The sequence below is a fragment of the Salminus brasiliensis genome, chromosome 18, assembly GCF_030463535.1.
Source record: "Salminus brasiliensis chromosome 18, fSalBra1.hap2, whole genome shotgun sequence".
NCBI classification, from domain to species: Eukaryota; Metazoa; Chordata; class Actinopteri; order Characiformes; family Bryconidae; genus Salminus; species Salminus brasiliensis.
Window position 1 is genome coordinate 17592043 of NC_132895.1, and position 17986 is coordinate 17610028.

Here is a 17986-nt window from a genome sequence, read left to right on the forward strand (position 1 = left end):
TAAAAAGCATATAAAAAGCATATGCTCACCCTCCATGTATTTAGACATTCTTAACAATATATTTGTAATACACTATATGGACAAAGGTACATCTGCTTATTCATTGTTTCTTTCAAAATCAATGATATTAAAAAAATATTTTATCTTACTTATGTTGAAGTTTTGGAACATTGCTGTGAGGATTTAATTGCATTCAGTGACAAGAGTGTGAATGTGATCAGGATGTTGGATGATCACCAACCCACCTCATCCACAACTCCCCAACTCATCCCAAAAGTACTGGATGGATCACAATCCATCATTCCAGAGATCACAGTTCCACTGCTATCATCACATTTAACATCACATTTTTATATTTTATATATTACTGTACCAGAGCCGATGGTCCTTACAAAGACATACACACTACATTAGGGCGGTGACAACTAATCAATATTATCAATAATAATATTAAATATAATATTATAATAATAAAAAATGATCGCCAATAAATTCTACTGTCAATTGTTCAGCTTAATAACATTCACAATTCCCATTTGCCTTGCATGGTTAAAAAAAGGAACCAAACTGACTACATAGCCAAGTCCAGCTTAGCTGCAATCAAGGTAATATTTTTTGCAAACATGAATAAAAAGATAGAGTAGGTGTTGCTATTTATGTTTATAAAGGAAGAGTAATATTTCAGTAATTTAATTTGTTTATACTGTGAAATCATGTTATCATGTGAAAACGTTAAGACACCCTTTTTTAATAAATTTAAACATGTGGATATTTGATATTTACTTGAACAATATAGTAAGATGGAGCTCTCTCTCTCTCTCTCTCTCTCTCTCTATATATATATATATATATATATATATATATATATATATATATATATATATATTAGAGGAGCCTATTTTATTTAAATCTCAGACATTTAGGTCGAATAGTTTTCCTTTGATTGGTAAAGTGAGTGTTATTATCATGGTAAGATCCAAAGAGCTCTCTAAGGCCTTCAGAAAAAGGCTGTAAATGCAGGAGCAGGTTAGCCATAGCCACAGCTGGGCTTAGCAAGGGCTGGACCCGTGATGCTAACAAGAACAGCAGCCAGGCCCAGCGGATTTGGAGTAGGATAGCCACAGCAGCACAGCAGTCAGTTAAAGACAGGAATCACACGAAACAGTGTACACAGGCAGGACACGGGGAGAAGTGTCAGTCACTGAGAGCTGCCAGCGCTCTCTTAAACATTAAAAACATTAAACAACCACATTGACCATTTGTGACAGGCACAGATGGAATTTGGCTTCTGCATTTACCCCATCTGTGCAGTGAACACACACATACACACCAGTGGAACGTGAGCACACGTGCCTGGAGCAGTGCACAGCCATTGCTGCGGCGCCCAGGGAGCAAAGAGGGTGAAGGACCTTGCTCAAGCTCACCCGAGCCCGGGTATCAAACCCACAACCCTGTCAGCAATAGCCTGGCGCTCTAACCTCTGAGCCACCACTGCCCCAAGTTGGTTGTGCCACCTACCTACAGAGATGACAGCACGGACTGAATTAATAGTTCCAGACAGCGGACTAGAGACTGGTCAAAGTCCCTTTAACATCACCATTCTCATATTTTCCATTGTACCAGGGACGATGGTCCGCACAAAGACATACAAACAACCACTCACAAACATTGCATTAGCGCGACAAGAACTAATCAATATTTTCAATAATGTTGATAATAAAAAATGATCGCCAATGAATTCTCCTGTCAATTATTCAGCTTAATAACACTGATCTCTCTCACCCAGAGATGACTGCACTGTTGTGTTTGTCTATGTTGAGCAGCCGCTTTCTATGGGCTGTAACACTGTGCTGGTATTCCAATGTGACATCTTGTGGACAGTTCTACTGCCTGATTGACTGATTGATAAATTTATTGATTAAAGAAAATCCTTATGAGCCAGTTAGACGTCAAGTCATTTTTCCTTAATACTGTGGACATTTGGTCCCCAAAATGAGACCCACACAGCCACTCCCCCACAGTACAGTACAGTACAGTATACTCTGTAAACCACTCACCACCGTTGCTATAGGTACAGTGAAATACACTGCGTACTGTGTGGAGGGAGTGTTGGGTTAAACACTGAGTTTTAACAAAGCACTACTACCCATAATAAACTGCAGGGCACACCGTTGTGTGTGTGTGTGTGTGCATCATTTTGCCTGTCAGGAGCTAATGGAGCGCACAGTGTGTGATATAATGGAGAAGAGCTGATGCCATGGCTTCATACAGCCTACAGCCTTTGCATCTGTGTGAGTGGGTGTGTGTGTGAGAGAGAGAGAGAGAGAGAGAAAGAGAAAATGAGAGAGAGACATTAGCACTGTGTTGTGTGTACGTATGTGCTACAGGTTTAAAACACTTCCACTCTCCCTTTCTTTTTACTTGACTTGATTCCACTCCACAAAACCCTCCTTTCTCTGCATCTCTCTCTCTCGCGCTCTCTCACTCTCACTCTCACACTCATTCTTTTTCATTCTCACTTTCTTTCTCTTTCCTTCACCCTCATTGGGATACTACTCCTTTCTCTCCCCAAATCACTCCTTCCTCTGTATCTATCTCTTTCTCTCTCTCTCTCTTTCTCTCTCTCTCTCACTCACTCTCGCTCCAATTTGGGCAAGAGGAGTGGGTCGTCATGGCAACACCACACTGCAAAGCCCTTGGGGATTGTGGGATAGATCTCAGTGCTGTGTTGCTGTTGCTGCTGCCGCTGCTGCTGCTGGCCGCAGTGTGGGCCCCACGTTCTCTCTCTCTCCCTCCCTCTCTCCCTTCCTCCCTCCCTTCCTTGCTCTGTCGCTTTCTCCTCTCCCTGCTCCCTCTCTCTTTTGTTCTCCAGCTATCCCTCGTCCCCTCCCCGCTCTGTATTATTTTTTTTTGCTGCTGACTAAAGTGTGATTTAGTTGCTCAGGAAGCATCCTTCTGCCTTCAGTTTCAGCCCAGAGACGTCTTCACAAAACCTTGAATGTGCTTTTACAGATACTGTAAACGGGGTCTGCCCTGAAACACAACATTGACATATGACACCCGTCATATCTAAACTTAATTTTTTTTATAACGTGTTTGTTTTTTCACATAATTTGAAAACTAGTTGGCCATTACGCCAACGCGGATAGAAACGCGGATACAAACGCGGATAGAAACGCTCCAAAATCATCAGGCATACCTGGACATTTTCCCATTTCTTATAAATTCACCATATTCACCAGAAATATGATTTTTTATTACAGCAGCTACGCCATCACGCTATGTGCTCCATGAATCAATGATGCATGGATTCGATATAAATAATATATAGCTGAAACAAGGTGCCATGCTGAATTCTGTCATAGACCACAATGCATTTCTCAATGCTTAATTTTATTTAATAACAGGCTGTTTCAAACTGTTCTAAGAAAGTTGCATTCCTAATGTTACATTTAGAAAACAGACATTGTGTCTAAAAAGAGGCACCGAAACATTTTTTTTAGGGTAACACTACAGGAATTTACACAAATATGACTAAAATGTATGATTTATGCAGTTCTCACAAGCGTTATCCAGCCAAAGTGACATAGTTCCGTTTCTGATATGCTGAGCTTTGAGTAGCAACTATAGGTAAAAAAGCTACATAATGCTGCTGGTTATATTATGAAGATTGAGGAATGAAGGACCAAGGTCTGAGAAAAGTCAAAGAATAGAATCTGTAGATGTACGTATGAGTTCAGGTGTAGTGCAAAACGTGTTTTGGCTGCAGCTAATCACACAAACCATGCACAGGGCCCCAATCTACCTGTGTGGGGCTGTGAGGCAAAAGGTTTAAAACATGCACCGGAATACTGGAGCTACATCAACCCAACCCAATAGTTAGAACTCTCCCCCTATCACATGTAATGCTTCCAACACTGGGAGGGAGAGGACCAGCACGTGCAAACAGCCAGCGCTTCATCACCGGGCAACCCACGCGCTTGGAGAACAGCTCTGATACATCGGCTAGCAGACACTTATGCCGGCCTGCATCACACTGTAGTGATGTGGGGTAAGAGAGACATCTACCCACCAAGAGAGAGCAATGCCACTTGTGCTCACTTGGATTCGAACTAGTGATCCTCTGGGCATTGTGAACGCACTGCGTCTTCTCACACTTCTCACATCTTTCTATTGAATGCAATAAAAGTTATATGTAGAAGTTTGGGCAGCCCAGATTAAATTTTAAAATAAGTCACATCCTCTACACAGAACCTGCTGCTGCACATACTACAGCATACATACTGTTCATTTGCTTAATTTGATTTAATAACAGGCTGTTCCAAACTGTTCAAAAAAGTTACATTCCTAATGTTACACTTAGAAAATAAACAGACATTGTGTCTAATGGGGTGTCCAAACTTTTGCATAAGAAATATGAACGAGAGAATGAAAAAGAGCTATGTGCTATGTTTTCAATGTTTTTCAGTCCCCGTAAATGTCACCATAAAATTAGGCATGTGGGCCACATTACATTTGAGCTTTAAGGGACATTAGCTGATTCGATCCTCTGGACTGTCAGGAAATCACTTGTGTGTGTGTTCCTTGCCATGCATGGGTTAAAGGCAGAGGCTGAATTCTGTTGCGATGGCCATAAAGTGTTTCTAATTCTAATAAGGTCTTTCACATTGAGTCCAGCGTAGTTTAATGTTATGCTAAATTAAGGGCCTGTGGAGATGTAACAGGTTTAACAGTATTGATGCAGTTTTACAGCTATGACTCAAAGCTAGCTCTGGTAACTCAATAATGTTCTTATAATGTACTGCAGGCCTATATAAGATATGCTTAAACCATAGCTATAGTGAGTCAACAAGTAAATTACACAGCCTGCTTAGAGATCCTGGTCGCACTACTGGAAAAGGGCACTGTTAACAGTGCTGTAAATATTCTGGAGTGTGTAAAAATCCTTTTTATCTAGATTTTAACATAACACACTCCTGCTATAATTAAATATCCAGCCTTCACGCTTTGATCTGCGTATTTTGAAAATCATGGGGTTCATGTACTTTTCACAACAGGCTGGGAGTTTCAGGAGAACTTGGCAACACACTGCAAGGAGCTTCATAAAATATGCAACAACAGCAAAAATTTCAGGGTGTTTCCACAGTATGGTAATGGATTCATTCTGAAGTTGTGTGTGTGTGTGTCTTGGTGTGCGCTGGAGGGATGTGAGAGGCTGAGAGCACATTTAGTCTTCGGCCTGCTAATAAACATAACCACTGTTTCTACCCCCAGGCTGGTTCTTCATTACATGGTAAATCGGGGAGGTGAGCAGTTCTGTAAGAATAAACCGCTTCTGTGATTCTTACATAACACAGGAGCAGTGAATGGATATGTGCAGCAATAGTGTACGCCACAGCATGTGTGTGTGTGAGCTTTAATAGCAGACTTAAGAGACCATATCGCTGGATGATTAGTGTGTTCAGTGGCATCGCTGAAGAATGAACACAACTCGCATGCACACACATTCTCCCACCCACTCACACACACACACACACATACACACACATGCTGCAGATTGGTGGCTCCCCGGAGCAGGAAAGAGGATGTGATGAAAGCAGTGATTGTGTTGAGAGAGAGAATATTAGTCCAAATGGCTGGAAGACAGGCTTTGGCTCTGCTTAGAAACATAATGATGAATCAAGCACTGCTATTGATTGGCCCAAATCTGCTGCAGTTTTCTCCTGGCTCACTGCTACACACACACACACACTGCTACACACTGCTACACACTGCTACCCACAGCTCACAGTGCCACACAGTCTTAAATCCACAGCTCCTTCAGTGAATCTTTCAGTCTGTCTCACACAAAGCATAAACACACTGTACACAGCACAGCACAAATTGGACTACAGTGATAGAACACATGCTTCATGACTGTGTATATGTACAGTATATGTATGTGTTTGTAGTAGCAACAGAAATACAGGAGATGTAGGAGATGTATTAACAGATAGATAGATAGATAGATAGATAGATAGATAGATAGATATAGACCTTTAGCTACTGTAGACTGCATTGACACATATGTGCAAATACACACGCACAGCACTGTACATATACACCCTTAACACACACACAGCCATGGATATAGTCACACACATGAGTCAGAGTGTGTGAAACATCATACTAGATACTAGCCTGTGCATGCCTCTGTCAGAGTAGGGTTCAGTAAGAGCACGTGATTTTTCTCTAAAGCACACACACGCACACACACACATAAAACACAAACATGCACGTGGACGTACACACACACACACACACAGGCTCTGTAATGTGGCTGATACAGGAGGTAATGCAGCGTGTGATGTGATCTCCAAAAGTGCTGTGAGATACATACAGGGACAACCCTTCCCTTCACCCTGATGAATATTTCAGCCATGACAGCCCTGAAGAGTGTATCACAATGTCCATGTTTAAAGACTTCTGAAGGCTCTTTTCACTAATACTATAAACACACAAAGTACAAATACACAAAGACCCACTCCTTCCAACACACACTCACCAACACCCCCACAAACAAATACTTGTTTGCCAGTGTTCTATCAAATTTTCAGGACAGTGTGTGAAATATTAAATACATGGTGGAGAACACAGGAAGAACAAAACACACAAACACAACCATATTCACCACTTGTGTTGGACACAGTGGAATTGGCCTCCGCCTTTAACCCATCCATGCAGTGAACACACACATACACACACACACACACACACACACTGTATAGTGAGCACATGTGCCTGAATCAGTGGGCAGCCTTCACTGCATTGCCCCGGGGGAAAGGGTTAAGGGCCTTGCTCAAGGGCCAAGCAGTGGCAGCTTGCCAAGCCTGAGTATTGAACCCACAACCTTGTCTTGCTTTTGTTTGAGTAACTAGCTTTCTACTAGATTTTGGAGCAATCTACTAAAATGACCTTTCAATATCTGATGTACTACATCAAGTAGGTTTTCATCGGTTCAAAAGAGAAAGGAGCCTCAGCTAATGTGAGTGAGTGCGGTGTTCTCACCTGTAGAAGTAGGAGCAGCCTCTGACTGTGTTGTGGCTGAAGTACTCCTGACTCTTCTCATTGCCAAAGTCCTCCAGGGGGTCTGACCACAGGAGGTCACACATGGGCCCAAATGCTGGGGGCTCCTTAAACCGATCCAACTGTAGGCCGCGCAGAGACGCATCATAAAGACCACACACTGAACACATACAACCACACACTCTGAGCTGTATTCATGCAGCAGCCCACCATCCCAGCATGCATGGCCTGACTATTACAGTAGACCTGAGCTCCTACGGGCCGGTCGGTACCTTCTTTATGTCGTCTAAAGTGTGTATTTCTGGAGACAGGCCACCATGAACACACAAGAACTGCTGGTTCATGAGCGCAGCCAAGGGAAGGCAGTCGAACGCATCCATACACGAGTCGTACACCTGCTCCGAATACTTGATTTTACCTAGAACAGATAGAGAGAGAGAAGGTAAGAGGTGTTTTTCCCCATACAAAGCATACACTACCTGTTTTTAGTTATTATAAACTGATCTGGTTGCAGAAAAATGTGAAAATGAATCTAATATGTCTGTCGTCTGCAACAGTTTCAAAGCCTACAATGATTTAATTGTTTTGAATGATTAATAAAACTAGATGATTCTAAAATGGCTGAGAAATAATATCTGTATATTTAACAAAATTGCAATCAAATCTTCAATTTCACTATTTTTTTATTGCTAAAATACTTAAATAAAAGTATTTGGTTTCTAGGTTATTATTTTTAAATACACACTGTATAAGTGATCACTGTTGATCAATTAAATTATTTTTGATCTCATATTAAACCTATGTTGTTGTTATTTAGATGTAAACAAAGTTATGGAACTAAACAGAGTGTTTAGCTTATTTTTTTATGCTTCTGTTTATGAAGAAGTTGAACAGAACAATTAGTCAGAGTTGTTCACAGTGGTGGTAAGTAATCGGTGGTAAAGAAACCACTGAAATATAAAAACAATAGCATTGTTTTTAAATTAGTTTTGTTTCAGATTTACTGCTATATTCCCATCAACAACTACACATATTAATCAATCAAAAGAAATTATAGCACAGATTAGTCAAACTAATCAAATAATTCAACATGCTGTACTTTTTTAAGTGGCATTGTAAAATAGGTCTAAAATAGGAATAAAAAGGTATAAACATTTAAATAACTTGACATTTAAAAAATCTTCAAATTACTAGAAATTACTTGAAAAAAAAGTACTATGTAGTGTAAAATAGTAATATTTCAATAAATACAAACAATAAAAATATTAAAATGCAATAAAAACTAGAAAGGAAAAAAAATATTAAATTACTACTTACATAATAAAACACTTAATACAAGCTAAACTGAATAAATGGGTTTTAGTGTACCCCCCCCCCCCCCCCACCCCCACCCCCATAACCCTTCAAATTCAAGATGTAGGCCCACTAGAATTTGCATTATTTTCATGGGTCCTATAATAGAACCATGTGGCACTCCACACAATCCGGCCATTTTAGGAATAATACCTTAATAAGATTAGGGTTTAAGGGGTTGCAGATGTCAGGCTATAGTAGGGCTGGATGATATGGTAGATACTATATCACAATATTTAAAGATGTTTTTCACCAAACACAATATTTATCACAATGCATTTAATCACAGACAAAATACATCAGTAGCGACAGTTTCTTAAAAACTACTATTCAGATTACTCTCACATAATGAATACAATGATTTTTATTATTCAACATCTGCTGCTCTTTATCTTCTTAAACCAGTCTAATTACACTGAAGAAACCTGTTGATCAGTGTTTATTAAGCACTGCCTATATCCTCAATATGCTCAGAAAAGCATGTTGTGTATCACGATAACAAATGTATCATGATACGATAAAATATTGTCAAATTGCCCAGCTCTACGCTATAGTTCTGCAGCTTATCATACATCCATATACTCCTTTTCCCTTCTCCCTTATCTGTCTCTTTTCCTCTGGGCAGAAGTCTCCTGGACCACCCCCTCACCCCCCGGCATCACAGACACACACACACACATACAGAAACAACGGTGCCTCCTAGTCTAAAGGTCCCTCAGCTTATGGTTCGACATATGTTTTTTTTTCTCAACAAATCTCAATTCACTGCCTCTGAAGGGCATTTGTATCCATGGTGACAGGTCAGCGGAGTAGTTACAGAAATAGTTTGCCGCCAACTCTCTCGCACCTCTCTCTCTCTCCATCCTCCTTCACCTGTGTCTATATTCTATCGCTCAGCCTTCTGGGATATCTTCAATATTAGGCATTACCTCATCCGGAGTTTGTACCCCTCCCCTTTCTCATCCCCGTCTCCTCTCCCTTTTCACTCTCCTCTCTATCCTCTCATTCAGCCGTTCCTCCGTTAAAACACCTGCAATTCTCACTGATCAAACACCTCTCTTTACTCCATAGTGTTTTTAAAAGGCTGTGCTGAGAATTTAAAGACAGAGACTCCACACCTCCTAACAAACATCAGCACTGTAATGCTGACTACTGGCTTTACACTACTACAAAATTACATCCCCTAAGGACGTGTCATTGTTTTGTACAAGTCAGTAGCTCCTGTAGGAGCTCTGGGTCTGTGCCTGTTAGCAGGAGAATGTCCATGGATAGTGTTTTTGCAAAATTGCCCCAATCAAACCGTGCTTAAAAATATTTGTATATATTATATTATTGATATGTTCATTAACCATAGAAGAGGCCATGTTTATAATCAAGAAGGTAAATATTATAGAACAGTGTGAAAGGAGGTCATCGGTATAGAGCACTGTCAATAGAGAGGAAGTGTTCTGCATTGTTCTAGAACGCGAATTGTCCCCCATTCACAATGATTCTAAAACAGTGCAATCGAAAATCAGCATTGTAAATCAATGTGAATGCAAATCCTACAATACCATGAATGGGTAGAACATTCTAGAACAGCGTGAATGGATGAGCTCATTACTGAAGAAAGTAAATGGAGGACAATTTTGCTACACTGTTCTAAAATAATAGAGAACATTCTAGAACAGTGTGAATGGAGGAGAGCATTCTAGAACACTATAACTGCAGAGAGCATTCTAGAACACTATAACTGTAGAGAGCATTCTAGAACACTACAACTGCAGAGATCATTCTAGAACACTATAACTGTAGAGAGAATTCTAGAACACTACAACTGCAGAGAGAATTTTAGAACACTATAACTGCAGAGAGCATTCTAGAACAGAATGAATGGATGAGAGCATTGTAGAATACGAAGTTTGAGAAGAGCATTCTAGAACACTATAACTGTAGAGAGCATTCTAGAACACTACAACTGCAGAGAGCATTCTAGAACAGAATGAATGGATGAGAGCATTGTACAATACTATGACTGAGAAGAACATTCTAGAACACTATACCTGCAGAGGGCATTCTAGAACACTATACCTGCGGAGAGCATTCTAGAACACAATGAATGGATGAGAGCATTGTAGAATACGAAGTTTGAGAAGAGCATTCTAGAACACTATAACTGTAGAGAGAATTCTAGAACACTAAAACTGCTGAGAGCATTCTATAACAGTATAACTACAGAGAGCATTCTAGAACAGTGTGAATGGATGAGAGCATTGTTAAACAGTGTAACCGGAGGAGAACAATGTTAACAAGCACAGGTGCGGCAGACCAGCCCAGCATTAGGAGGTGTTGCTGTTTGTTAGAAAATGCTCTGGGCTTTAGAGGTCAGCTTGGTTGGCTTAGAGTCACGGAAACAGACATTGCAGGCGCAAGCGTCACGGCCCAGGACTAAAGCTCACTTTCAGAGAGCCTGTGTGACAGATAGAGGAGCAAAGGGCAGGATCAAGGGAATAATACAAGAACACATACTCACATTCTTGTTTGAAGGTGAAATATTCTGTCAAATGTCTACATTCGTGATTTCCTCTCAGTAAAAATAGCGTCTTTGGGTAGAGGATTTTCAGCGACCAAAGGTACAAAACACACTGCAGACAGAAAGACAGGCAGAAAGTAATATTCATATAGCATATAACTCATATAGCATATATGTATGTGACATACAGTACATGGCCACAACATGAATTCATGTACTCCCACACACTCAAAAATCCACATTCCACTGAAGCCTGCATGAGGACCATGTGGTGTTAACAATATCACTATTACATAACATATGCTATTACAACCACTGTCATCCTTCATAACCATAACACTCGCTGGCTGCCTACAGCCGGAAACATGAAACAGCACAGCTCCAGAACACAGCTCACAATCCACTCCCGTTAATGCTGGACCACAGCACAGCCATGATTAAAGACTCCAGCTGATTGATCAAATCACATCAAGTCGTCCGTGCGTTCAAATGGACAAAATCCCTCCAACAAGGGCATCTGGATCTGGAGCTGACTGATTATATAGTGCAGTGAATATTGTGTATATATGTGTGTGTATGTGTGTTGGGGGTGGGGGGTTAAACATCTCCTGAGGGAATGAGGGGAAAGATGGAGTAATTGGTCATGTCAGTCCAGTGTGTCAGTTCAGAAGGCCCTCTATTTCCTGATTGGTGACTCTCTGCTCTGGACTGGAGGCTGAGGTGACAGAGCTGTTCATCTTCATCCTCATCCCAAAGAGACAGCCAACAACAGGGCTAGGTACCACATCACAGGAGCAGATCCGTATCTGAAACAGGTTTATATCTGACGACCCCAAAACCTCCCCAATCAGAGATGATTAGGCACATCTGTTTGAAATCTGGGTTTCATTCATTATTATTGAGATAAGCTGTGGTTTTAACTTAGGATATGCTATAATCCTCTGTGGTTGCATGTGTTTCTTTAAAAAGCAGCAGCATTTGCTACATTTACAGGCTACATTAAAGCATTAGTCAATGGTCTCTCCCTTTTGTTATTCATTCAAAACTGTAAAATATGTATAATACATTAGAATAATAATTATTGTAGCAATGGCATCAGCACATGTACTAATCTAAATGATACACTGTTCAGCACCCCTCCATCTCCATCTATTTGTCTAAAACAACATTTTGAGTGACAGACGTTACATAACGTATTGACTAGAAAAATCTTTAGCACTTCGGCTACGTTCACACAACCTAAATCCGATTTTCTCACCAAATCCGATGTTTTTAAGGCTGTTCATACATATGTTTTTAATGTGCCCTATATCCTACATTCACCTGAACAGTTAACGTTACTAAAGGTAAGGCTTTAGGTGAAGTCTTGGTTTAATCCTCGCCAGGATTACAGGAGCTAGAAGAAGTTCTAGTGAGCTTATCACTGAGAATGCATTCAAACTTGCACGTTATTCGGCCATGGTCACCTCTTTGGTTTGTGTCCTTGGTTTCTTTAAACTTCGCATTTAAGCTTTTTATTGTTCTTTGACGCTGCAGCTGCGTCCTCCTGTGATCGCATTCTGACTTTTCTTTAGGCACATTTCTTTAGAAACACTAAGCAGTCAGGATATGTGCATTCTGGTTTAGCTCACATCACCCCATTACCTCATTATCCTGTCACTGAAAACCTACCCAATGCTGTTGTCCATTGTTCCTTCTCTTCAGCAAATGTTGAGTTGGATTGGTGTAAAGGATGCATGAATTCCAATCAGGCTGTTCAGACTGAGTCTGACATGCATCTGATTTTAATACCACATGTGAAAGTGGCCCAAATCAGAGCTGAAAATGTCAGTTTTAGTAAAGTAAAGGATGTGAACTATCTAACAGGTAGTTAGATAGTTTGGAGCTCATTACAAATAACCATCAGACAACGAATACACTCAGCTATTCTAAGAGCTGAATTCTATGTGTTTATAGATGAATAATTTCACAAAGCTAAATTCCGTAGTGGGTAGCATGACATGTCAGGGTGAAATGCTAACACCATCACGCCCCTCAGTTTGATTGAGATGCCCGCTCTGGCCTAAAGCCACAGTGCTTTCAATGAAAATGTGTGACAGTACTTGGGTAGCATGATTAGATGATGAGTCTCTCTGAAAAAGAGATTTTAGAGGTGTGCTTTGTGATAATGGCCAGGAATTAAAGGTGGCTCAAAAAAGGCAGAAAATGGAAAAAGGTCATGTTTCTTAAATCTTCACTAATGCTCCTTTACAGCAACACTTTGGCTAAAAATCACATGAGAACAGCCAAGAAACGTCACACATATGAAACAGTCATACATATAAAAATCAGAAATAGCAGCATTTTTTAAGCCTGCATTTTGTCTGTACCCTTACCTCGATACTGAAATAGCCCCGGTCCACGTAGTCTCCCAAGAAGAGGTATCGCGTTGTGGCAGGAGAGCCTCCCACCTCAAACAGCTTCATCAGGTCAAAGAACTGCCCATGGATGTCCCCGCACACTGTGGACAGAAAGAGAGAGGGAGAGAGAGAGAGAGAGAGAAAGAGCATTAACCCATAGAAGTCACAGTTATTCCCAGCAACAACAATTGCATGGTGCCATATTATGAACTATGTCCCAGGTCATTCCTACCTGTGGCCATCAAACTCTATAACTTCTCCCCCAGTGTGTGACACTATGGTTCATCTGTGTAATACTTAAATTATACTGTTATACTGTAATCAAGAAGACACAGTTAGTCCCAGCAAGAATAAGAGAGAAAGCAAGATAGTGAGCAAGTGACTCAGATCTGTTATTGTAAATCATTTGCAAATACAGTCTGTAATTACATAGTTAATTAGTGTATGATTAACTATGTAATTATGAAATTAAATAGTACAACAAAACAACAGTAAAAATTCAAAATTGGGTTTCTAATTTAATTCCCAGAGAGAGTCGCTCAAACAAACCACTCGTACACACTGTCAGTATCTGTAGAGGCGCTGAAATAAATTTTGCTACAGGCCTCTTATTGACTGCTGCATAAATAAGATGCTTAACTCCCAGAAGAGGCCCACTGAAAACTGATGGCTAGATGGGTTTCATATTCATATTAAAAACACAAGCCTCTTTATACAGATACAGATATACATGACTGCATTTAGGGCTGCGGGTGCTCTAAATTCTACTTTGTGTGTGTGGCAGTTAACGGTGACTGGACATATGTATATATACACATATGTATGTATATGTATTTATGTACATATGCATGTATGTTCTGTATATATTTGTTTACATGTCAATAGATATATATCTATATATCTATATATATTTATATATATATATATATATATATATATATATATATATATATATATATATATAGATGTCCACATGCCTGGAGGCGATCTAAATCCTATGGCCAGAATATCTATGTTATCTTGATGACCCCCCCCTCCACCCGCCCGCCCTGAGGAGGAGTGAGAGAGTGAGCGAGAGAGAGAGAGATGCAAACTCTTGTTGCCATGGTGATGTGAATTTGATGAGAATAAATAATGAAATAAATGAGGAGTTTTCATTTCTCTCGCCTGGGCTCAGCGTTGGCATGGAGATGCTGCCTAGGCGTTTGCCCCTGAGGCCCTTCAACCAGTTAGCATGTGGGTGTGGGTGTGGCCCCAGGCAGAAAGGACACACACACACACACCCATATATACTTACACACAAATGTGAAAAAGACTATATATAAGCTCAGAGCTTAACTTAATGTCTAACGTATGAGACATATACTGCACACACTCTCCATTCCACAGCATTCCACAGCATACCACTGCAACAATACTAGCAAACAAAAGTATGTAACTGACCACAAATGTGTTCAAATCTGTATGTTGTGATTGGATAACGCTGGCCAAAAAAAAATTATTGGGCCTAATGAGAAATTGCAGTGTAATTTCTGGAGTGCTGTTAGTTAGGGGTGGCCTAGGGGTGGATAGTGCTGCTGTACTCTTGGTGTGGTGTGTGGTAAGCTATCTGCAGAGGTTAGCTTTTAGCCTAGCACCTGCTTGCTTCCCTGCTTCTTTGCTTTGTACCACTTTTAAGCGCCCCTTCTACGGGTACTGGCACAGACAAAACAGCAGAAACTGGAGAGAAGAAATCTTCTAAATCGACTAGCGATTTAGCCAAGCGATTTAGACTTGTTTATGGCAATGTCAGAGAGGAGGATGCTATCTAAGCTGCATGCCAGGCTCCCACTCTTTCCACCGAAATGCACCACAGAGCGCCACAGGAGGTCATTCCTACCTGTGGCCATCAAACTCTATAACTCCTCCCTTAGTGTGTGACCCTATGGTTCATCTGTGCAATACTTAAATTATACTGTTATACTGTAATGTGAAATAATAACAGTACTATTTATTTAATATGTGTGCAATAACTCATTGTGCGATAATTTCCCATATTTATTTGTTATCACAGGTATTACCACAATGCCACTTTACTATATTCATATAAGTGATACATATGGTACATATTATTTTTTTTTCTCCCTTGGGTTTTAATTTTATTTTTTTAATAAGTTAATAACTTATAAGTGTTTATTCTTACTCGAACAGTTGCTACTGTAACAGCTGCAATTTCCCTCCTGGTATCAATAAAGTATTTCTGATTCTGAAGCACAGATATCTGCCTTATTGCATGTTTCTATGGAGCTCCCCAGTGACAAAGCTGTGGTCAAGAACACCATATTCTTCTGACATGGCTGCTGTGTTTTATTGCTTCACCACTTTTGACTAGGGCCATAAAGGCTTAGGCTAGTGGGCTGGGTGTATGTAAAAGTTGGGGGCGTAAATAAAATTTAGATTATGCCAGATTTTCTTTTCAGTAAAGACACAACAGTGTTTGAGGTTCACAGTAAGTCACTATACAATACACTGAACGAAATAAGCTTGTTGACAACATTCTATAAAGCTTGTCTAACCTAGCAACAATTGCTAAGAAATAATATGTAGGCCAGTTTAATATGGATGCTTTTCCAAAAGCAAATAGTTGCAAACATTGCATATAAAGCAATTTGCATAATATATGTGTGTGTCTGTGAGTGTGTGTGTGTGTGTGTGAGATTGTACGCATACTGACCAGACAGCTTGTGTGTGATGACCTACTGTAATTGCGTCATGATGTGTGACAAAAGCGAGGAGCACAGGACCACAGGATCACATCTCACTTCTTCTGTTTTCACTGTCCTCTCTCTCTCTCTCTCTCTCTCTCTCTCTCTCTCTCTCTCTCTCTCTCTCTTTCTCCCAACCTCCCTCCCTCCCTCCCACCTGCCATCTCTGTCTCCACTGATCCGCTCCACTGTGGCCTTCGCCCACTCAGGGCTCAGAGCAGCACCGCTAACACGTAAAATGCTTTACAAGAGCATAAACAGCGACTGGCCGACCCTTTCAGCCTCGCAAATGTTCGCCTCCTCAAACACACATAAGCATTTATATTTCATGCTTAATAAATTTAACATGTCGGCCTCCTTTTCTCAGCCCTGCTGCCTTGCCAGCCGAGTGGAGGCATCCTGTCAAATTCCAGAATCTGCAGCAAGTCAGGCTCTTAATCCATATCTGGATCGAAACATCAATCCACAAAACCATCAATCAAGCAATCAAGCACTTAACCCCTGAATGGTCTCAAGGGACGTGACTTCAACAGACGTAAGCTGGGTTTAATGGACATCCGTCTTATCTGCGTCGAGATAAACCGCAGACTGAGCATGGGAGGTCTCAAACACATGCACAATGGGCCATTAGTATAAGCCATTAACACATTTTACTGTGCTGAGGCCTTAGCTGCAGTTAGCACAGAAGTGTGGCCAAGCAGCACTGTGCCTTAGGGAGAGCTCAGAGAGAGAAGGAAAGGGAGAGAAGGAAAGGGAGAGAAAGGGAGAGAGAGAGAGAGAGAGAGAGAGAGAGAGAGAGATGAAGATCTATTACCTGAAAGGCCAAAGCTCAAAAGGCCCCTCTTGATGCTAGCTAATACCTCCCCAACACTCATGCACCCACATACAGGACGAACTTGATGATTCGACAGCGATGTGACAAGATGAACTTTCCCTTATCTGGAGGCACTCCATCATCCGCCTGCACCTTTCTTCATAATCCCCTCTGCTTATTACATGCAAACGTCTTCCTGTCCATCACCCTACCTCTTTACAAACCCCTCAAACTGCAAGGGCCTGTATGCAGGTCTATATTTCAGTTCCTAGCTCTCCTAACTATCAAATTTACACAATAACAGCATAATACTTACCACTTACCAAAAAAAATAAGGTTTGTCACAATAACAGAGTTCCAGTATCACAATGCTCCATGCAAAGCCATATCCTAGCAAAACATTAAACCATTTTTATTGTTTAAATATAAACTGTTTATTGGACTGAACACAAAAATGCAGAACCATGTATGTAAAACATATAAGACTTAATTATCATTTTACTTACTATCAGTACAAAAGTAAAGCCTGATTCTAGCTAATTTAAAGAAATCATTCATAGAAAGATCCAAATAATTGATTAATTGCTAACCCAATGCAGATCTATAATACCGGGTGTATGTGTTTGATACCAATAAAAAAAAACAATCAATTGACTGAAGGTGAAAATAATCAGCAGATTCATCTATCATTATAATCTATGATTATTTTTATCATTAGCTAAATGCAAAAAAGTAAAAAAAAAGGCTCCACCTCATGTGGAGCGTTCTTATGTGTTACTGAATTAGGTAATTGTGTCATAAAAAGGGAGACATTTTACATATACTGGCATTATAAAATAGATAAAAATGTAGTATCTGTAGTAAAATATTTGTGTAATCAAAAAACCTTCTGTTTCCATTCCTTTAAAAGTCATTATATCTGTCAGTCATAAAAATGAAAAATGTTTTGGCTGTGTATAACTAAGATGAGATTGGTGACAGTGTGCAACCAGTATTTGTTAGCAATATTAGCCTAGCAACTCACATTCTAAATCAAAGGAGCAAACTTCAGATACCAAACGTATTGGCTGATCGATTACATATTGGTTCAGTAAAATCT

At 40.3% G+C, this 17986-nt stretch overlaps 1 protein-coding gene across 1 annotated transcript in view; it reads right to left on the reverse strand.

The window, feature by feature from the left end:
• The window catches only part of ppp3ca (protein phosphatase 3, catalytic subunit, alpha isozyme), a 54176-nt gene that overhangs the window by 9817 nt on the left and 26373 nt on the right, over window positions 1–17986 (reverse strand). Inside the window, exons 3-6 of the mRNA XM_072662639.1 lie at window positions 13306–13430; window positions 10931–11042; window positions 7338–7483; window positions 7048–7187 (exon numbers count right to left, since the gene is read on the reverse strand). Of these exons, the coding sequence (XP_072518740.1) occupies window positions 7048–7187; window positions 7338–7483; window positions 10931–11042; window positions 13306–13430 (523 nt within the window). The remainder of the gene's footprint in view (window positions 1–7047; window positions 7188–7337; window positions 7484–10930; window positions 11043–13305; window positions 13431–17986) is intronic.